Source organism: Molothrus ater, chromosome 13, assembly GCF_012460135.2.
Source record: "Molothrus ater isolate BHLD 08-10-18 breed brown headed cowbird chromosome 13, BPBGC_Mater_1.1, whole genome shotgun sequence".
Lineage (NCBI taxonomy): Eukaryota > Metazoa > Chordata > Aves > Passeriformes > Icteridae > Molothrus > Molothrus ater.
This window is the reverse complement of record NC_050490.2, coordinates 9,799,584-9,806,642: the sequence shown is the minus strand read 5'-3', so window position 1 is coordinate 9,806,642 and position 7,059 is coordinate 9,799,584. Positions and strand designations below refer to the sequence as shown.

The following is a 7,059-nucleotide window of genomic DNA, read 5'->3' as shown; positions in this document are numbered from 1 at the left end:
AAGAGAGCTGAAAAATTGGCCACTTGAAGATCAGCTAAGGATCAAAGTCTGAACTTTAGCTTTGAACAGAAACACAAGTATTTGGACAGGTTGTAGAGGATGCAATATTGAATATCTTTGTCTTATTCTGATTTTGGTGTCACAGTGGAAAGTCCTATTGGTACTGTCACTGATGCTGTATGAAACAGAGTCTCAGTATGAAATCCTGAGCCATGTGGAAGATAGCTTTCAGAATTCTAACAAAAACTGGCAAGGGAACAATTGGCTGTTGTAGTTTAAGTGAGTAAAATAAAATATATCATTAAGTTATTTTTTTTCATTTATTACAGCACAATTGCCACATAAACAATATGTTCTTATTGCTGAGGACCAAATTTCTTGAAAGAGAAAATAATACATTAACCACTAAGTCAAGCCAGTCATGCATATTTCCTCATTATGCAGACAATTCACTGGAGGATAGATACAGAGAAATCTCAATAAAACTTGAAATATTCTTATGTACTCCTACTTCTAATTCAGATGAAAATTTAGAAATAGTATAACAAAAAACAAAAATAGAAAGCGTATTCAAGTCATTTTCAGTTCTTTCCAGTAGAGCCAAAGCCACCTTCACCACGTTCTGTATCATCCAGAGTCTGAAAGACATCAATTATGATAAGCTGGTTTAGTGCCTTAACTTTTTTTTTTGTTTCTATACAAGAGATATTGTCTATCATTTACTTGTAACAAGAACTATAATTAAGAAACAAAAAAATGTATGCAAGAGACTTTAGAATATCTTTTGTACAAGTTTAAACAAATGCTTGTAAGACAACCATTTCTAGTATATACTGAACTGTTCCTCAAAAACTCTGAAAATTTACCAAAAAAAAAAAGGAAAAAAAAATCTGTGCAAGTATGGACAAGGAATCAAGACTTTCATTCAGGTAGTACTGCTGCTATGCAGTTTTACCACTGAAAGTAATTTTAGCCAAGTATTTATCTATATAATAAATTTTCTCTTAAAAACAAGTATCTTAAACTAATAATCATTGAAAAAGCAGAAGTATTTTCTTTTGTCAACTTACTTCAACTTCTTCTAGCTCAGGATAATAAATGCGTTCACAGATGAGCTGGGCAATTCTATCCCCTTTTTTAACTGCAAAGAAGTTAAAATATTATTAGTTCCTTCAAAAAAGTGAACAATGAATATAGACTTTAGACAATCTCCTTTCAAGAGTATCAGAATATACTAGAAGTGAAAACACTTCTTTAAAACTTATCTAAACAGATGTTAACAGACCCAGAAAAATATAGGTTAAGATAAACTTTTGTTTGGTCCTTCTATGGTGAATGTCAGCACTGTACCAGCCCAAGGCCTTTCCATTCATTCCTGCTGCCATACTCTGGCATCTTAAGTTCATTGTGTACAAGTACTGCAGAGATGGAGAGACAGAGACATGGATAATGTAGCTCTTTTTATGAACTAGACCCAGGAATTTGGGGAGAAAAAGGCAAACTGATAAAAGGAAAACTGAGTTTCTCACTAAAAAACAATCTGGTTCACAGAACTTCCCTAAGCAGCTTGTGATGTGGAGATGCAGGAGAGGCCACAAAAGCATGTCTCTTGCAACTGGGCACTGAAACTTCAAACTGACTTTTTGCAGAAAGATGGTATAATAAAGGGAAAATCCTCTCTGTTACTCATGTTTCCCAGAAATCTGGAGAGATTTTTCTCAAATACTGCTTAGGTAATTTTGCTTTTCAGAGAAAGGTAGTAACTTGATACAAAGTTGCATTTCAGTACAGCTTGTGAATCTAAAGCTTAGCTAAGTTGGGATGTTTTAGTTTGCTTTTGTGGCGGTGTGCTGGTTTTGGGGGCAGTTTTTTTGCATGCTGCTTAATTAAATATGAGTACAATCTTTACATGTTCCCATGACAGGACATTATTAAGTATCTATGCTTTTGTTAACTGAGAGAAGAAAAATGTTCCCCGCTAGTTCTACCTCTGCATAAGCTTCTAAAGAAAAAATTAGTTTCTCATTCCCAGTCAGATGGCTGAAAATAAGCTCTGCCAGGCTTAACACTTACCTTCAAAGGTCTCCTTGCCAAAGTTGAACAGTACCACACCAACATTTCCCCTGTAATCCTCATCAATAACACCAGCTGTCAGGAGAAATTTTGAGAGGTACCCAATAAGTAAATGTCAGTGTATGAGATAACTAGATTAGATTAAGGTTTAGATGAATAAATGATTACAGTAATGACATCCTTTATACTTCTGATGCAAAACTAACAATATATATGCAAATACTGAGATCTAAAAATGCTAATCAGTCTTGCAAAAGGAACTGAGAAACACCATCACATGTCAAGAAGTGCTTTACCACTGTACTACTAATTTTAGTAGTAATACCCTATCTGAAATCAAGACAGCTGGACTAAATTCAGGCCCCATTTGTTCTGCTAACTTCAGCTCTTTCAGTGTCAAGCAGAAATCTGTTCTTAACTCTAACATTTCATTTGAGAGCTATGGATTTGCACAGATCCAAACCCTGTACCTCTGGCAAGGTAACAGAAGCAGAGCTGTAAGGAAGTGGCTATCATACAGCTACATTCTAGTATCAAGTACCAAGACTATAAAACTGGCTTACTCTTGTATTTTGTATGGCTGTATTAACTACATAGTTCAGAAGACTAGCTAGCGGTGCACATTAAAATAATGATATTCTGCTTCTTTTAGAGTTTTTCTCTCAGATAGAGGAAATGCATTTCCAGTAGAAAATATGAGTTTGGGCCTCCCTGTGGTCCTAAGTATGTATTTTGCAGAAATAATTTAAATCCTGAAATTAAATGCCAGTCCAAGACATTGCCCAGCTTATACAAAGTACTTCCATTAGCGATTACTAACACCAGAGGAAACTGTAGTATGAGTGTACCTTGAAGTTTTGATGTTGAACCACAAAATGGCCATTTAAAAAGAAAATCCTACTTTTTAAAGTAGTTCCTTCAGCTTTTGAAAAAACTGTAGTGCATATGATCCATAGTTCCCATGCAATCTCTGCACTAGTTCCAGTGTGGAAAAGGTATTTACACAGCTCTCCTATGTAATGTTTTGGGTTAATCCAATGGCATTTCTAAACAGCTTCCTAATTAAGGTGCTAGTAACACTGGGAGTATCCCCTGAGTTTTGAAAATTCAGAAAAACAAGCAATTCTCAAGTTAATTTGCTGGTTAAAAAAATGGAGAAACCAGCATGTAAGAAGTCATCTTTAATGCATAAGCCAAAAAGTAACTTCTATGGCAGGCACTGCCTACAGAAGTATGATACAGTTATTATTAAAAAACAATCAGTAATCTTTTTTATTATTAAGAAAGTGTTAACATAATTATGATGACCTGTCTCTCTCAGGTGTTACCCAGGTGTCTCCTTTTGCCAGAGTCCCCAGGAAGCCATCATTTATTTGGACATTACAGTGTGAAACTAAGGCACTTCTGTGAGCAATACTTACTAAGTCTTAATAAAAAGAACAAAAAGCTTACCTCCAACATCAATGAAGTGCTTTGCAGCTAAACCAGAACGTGGTGCTAGAAAAGAATTTTTATTAAGTATTACAATTTATTTCTTTAAAAAGACAGTATTTATAGGTTATATAGTGTGTTTGCACAGAGTCTTGGGAATGACAATTGTTTCCAGTCTTTTTAAAATAAACATATGACAGGAATTACTGTTAAGAGTATTTACATATATATTAAGCAGAATAACAGCTGCAACAGGCAACAATAATATTGCAATTTTTAAGTAATGGAAATGTATCTTTATTTGACCTGCAACTGCAGAGTAGGTTTCTCCAAGGAAGGCAACTGGAGCAGACAGACTGTCTAATCTTGGTTTATTTTTGGTGACTACCACTGGTCCAGCATCATCTCAGAAGAATATTAGGTCAATCCATTTAAGTTATGAAGGAAAACAATCCCTGGCAAGGAATTTCCTAAGCAGTGTTATACACAGATAAATTATGTGTGGGGATTTGGGTTTTTACTTACCTTAGCCTACTGTGATGTGGAACTAAAAATGATATAATCTTTAAAATTTTCTTTGGGATAAGAGAAATGCATGTGTTCTTTTACATAAAAGGACATGGCAAACTCGGATCATGTTCTTCCACTGGAGTGGCTACTGCTTTTTTACATAAAGAATTTATACATAATTCAGATAAAGACTGCACAAAATAAACAGAATATCTTGTACAGATATCTTTCTTATTCTATCACAATATGTCATCAAATTCTACTACACTGGTACTCTGAGGTTAATTTTTAAACAACCAGAGATACATTTTCTGTATGTCCATTACCTATTAGTCTTTGTGATTTGAATTCTGAAACTGCATACAAATAATGAACTGTTGTGGGGCCTATAAAGTTAAAGTTGTATGTAGAGTACAGGCATTTTTGCTGATCATCCTTGGTCCACCTGACACACACCAAACCTTAAATGTGTCTGACAACAGGTAACAGGAAAATACTACAAGATTTAGTAAATCACACAGCCACGTGGCATCCCTTTTTGTGCTGACTAATTCTGAAAGCTTTAGGCAGAATCTAAATGTGAAGATGCCATCAAACCTGTTCTAGACTGACTCTGCAGCCTTTTGACAGCTGTGCACTCACCGACTCGGCCATAGCACCCAGAAGGAAGTGCTATTTGAATGTCTGTTTTCACCACAGCCTTTTCCATGGGTGGGATCACGCAGTCATAGGCACTACGTTGAAGAAAGAAACACTGGTTTATATAGAATATTTTTTAGTTTCTTTACTGTAACTTAAGGTACAAAATTACCCAGAATTATCTGCCAGGGAATTTATACCATGAAATTTAAACAACAAATATTTACAGATTTGCAAAATTAAATGCAGATCCTAAAACACAAGATGTTGCCATTCTGATGGTGCTAGTTTAAGATTCCAGAAGTGTCATTTGAACAGCATACTCCAGCAATTGCCAGTTTCAAATGTTTTTTTAATTAGTAAGATAGGAAAAAAAGTACAAATTTAAAGTAACCATTAGGTAAATGTGCTTGTGCATTTTTTGTGCAATAGCAGAAACTTTATGAATGATACAGTCTGATTAAGCTTTCTACAGCAGATGAACTAGTTGTAATCAAAATTAATAATCTAGTAAATTAACTTTTAGGCAACAATGTTTCTTTTCTGAGCAGTCTGACAGTTCATGATTCACATGATTCTCGTGGAAACTCTGAACTACAGAGATTTTAAGAACTGGCTGAAGCTACTCAACTGGAGGCCTAATGAAAAGCAGTGGTGACAATACTTGTCATGTCTTGACCTTGACAAAGAGCTGTTTTTCAAATGATGGGAAGCATTGAAAGGTTTTCTATAAAACAGACTTTTTCCAGGTGTACAGTGCAACATTGGAACAAGAACAAAAACAAACCTGGTGAGATGAAAGGCATAAAAAGAAAAAAGGGTAAGGTGTAGTGCAGTAAATCTTCAGGAAAGAAGCCAAAGAGGTGAAGGAAGAAAAAGGCTGGGTATTCTACGTAAGACTAAAAAAAGTAAGTTAGAAGTGGCAGCAGCAAAGTTCACTCGTTCAAAACTAGTGAGTTGATCGCAGAAGCACTGTGCAAACAACCACAAGTCTAGCTACAGGTATTCCTGAACATAGTGAAAGACAATGAATAAGGGCCGTTATTAATTCAAACCAAAACCTGAGTCTCTACATGAACCCACACGGTTTCCAGCCAGGAGCACTATCAGACTGCTACAAGGCCCTCTGGCAGGCAGCAGCCCCGGAGCCAAGAGGAAAGCAGAAAAGCTCAAGTGCTGGCAAGGAGGGCCCACGTGCGCTACCATATTTTCCTTTCAAGAGGAACGCAACCTGGCCGATGTGAGCACCAGCAGCAATTCTGGATACTCTGTCAAGCCTGATTTTTAGCCAATGACTGCATCTGATGAAATCTATGCTGTAACATGGCTGGACCACAGATAACCGAAAATGGTGAGGGATGGGGGAGGAGGGGAGCTACGACTAGATCAGCTCTGGCCTCCTCTCCTGCACAGCCAGCGAGACTGTCCGGGGCCTCAGCTCGGCAAGAAGCCACGAGGGCCCTCCCAGCCGCCGGAGCCCCGAGCCCAGGCCTCGCCGAGGGGGGCGGAGCTCCCGCCGCGGGTGCTGTACCCTCACCCTCCCTCACCTGTACAGATCGTAGCCCGCAGCCCGCGCGGAGCCCCTGGACGGGGTGAAGGCGTTCTCGGAGAGCTTGGTGAAGCGCAGCCGTGCGGAGGCTTCTCCAGGCCCCGAGCCCTTCTGCCTCTTGCTGGGGGACGGCTGCGGCACGGCTTCGGAGGCGGGCATGGCTGAGGGAGCGGCAGAGACGCTGTGAGGGACGGCCACCCGCTCTCCAAAAGCCCGCCAAAACGCAGCGCGGCCCATGGGGGCGGGAGCAGGGGGGGGAAACCGGCCCGTCCGCGGCCTCTCCGCGCGCGGCGCAACCCCATTCCCCCCTCGGTGAGAATGGCCTCTCCCAGCTCCTCCCGGGCACCCCGCGCCCGCACTGAGGGTCCCGCCCCGTGTGTCAGGCGGGACTCGCCCATCGCCCCAAACCGCGGCCACCGCCTCACAGCCGGGCGGCCCCCGAGGCGCGGCGAGCGGGCCCGCGGTGCGGCTGGGGAGGGTGTATCCCCCAAAAGCCCCCGAGGGCTGCGGGCAGGGCAGCGTATGCTGCTTCGCAACTCCCCCACCCCTCCTTACAGCGCCCGCAGGGGTGCCGGAGCCACCGGAGGCACCGGGCTAACATAACGCTGCCGCCGCCGTGTGGGAAGCGCGCCATGGACCGCTCGCCAGGCGCTCCCTGCCGCGGTCCGCACGGCTCATGGGGCGCGGGCGGAGGTGCCGGCGCCCCGTTCTCCCCCTGTTGTCCGGGCTCTACCTGCCGGCGCAGCCCCTCGGGCACCAGCCCGGCCCACGGCTCCCCTCGGAACGCGGCGGCGGCGCTGCCGCAGGCTGGCAGGCGGACCCCGCGGGCCGCGCAGCGTTGCCGGGGGACGCGATTG

General features: G+C 41.7%; 1 protein-coding gene across 2 annotated transcripts; it reads right to left on the bottom strand.

The window, feature by feature from the left end:
- Nucleotides 1–306: 306 nt before the first annotated feature.
- DUT (deoxyuridine triphosphatase) lies at nucleotides 307–7,059 on the bottom strand. Of its 2 annotated transcripts, none has more exons than XM_036389925.2 (7): nucleotides 6,936–7,059; nucleotides 6,201–6,363; nucleotides 4,657–4,748; nucleotides 3,526–3,570; nucleotides 2,074–2,148; nucleotides 1,071–1,141; nucleotides 307–638 (listed from the first exon to the last, which is right to left on the bottom strand). In XM_036389925.2, the coding sequence occupies exons 2-7, from the start codon at nucleotides 6,359–6,361 to the stop codon at nucleotides 582–584; spliced, it is 501 nt and encodes a 166-aa protein (XP_036245818.1). In that variant the 5' UTR covers nucleotides 6,362–6,363; nucleotides 6,936–7,059; the 3' UTR covers nucleotides 307–581. The 2 variants fall into 2 exon arrangements, with proteins under 2 accessions (XP_036245818.1, XP_036245817.1); XM_036389924.2 differs by lacking the exon at nucleotides 6,936–7,059 and adding an exon at nucleotides 6,758–6,852.

Bases quoted from the DNA above. Each gene is read 5' to 3' on its own strand.
- DUT (XM_036389924.2), bottom strand. From the start codon at position 6,836: ATGGCGCGCTTCCCACACGGCGGCGGCAGCGTTATGTTAGCCCGGTGC. The intron at 3,571-4,656 runs GTGAGTGCACAG...ATTCTTTTCTAG, and splicing joins TGGGTGCTATGGCCGAGTCG to CACCACGTTCTGGTTTAGCT. The intron at 2,149-3,525 runs GTAAGCTTTTTG...TTCTCCTGACAG, and splicing joins GCACTTCATTGATGTTGGAG to CTGGTGTTATTGATGAGGAT.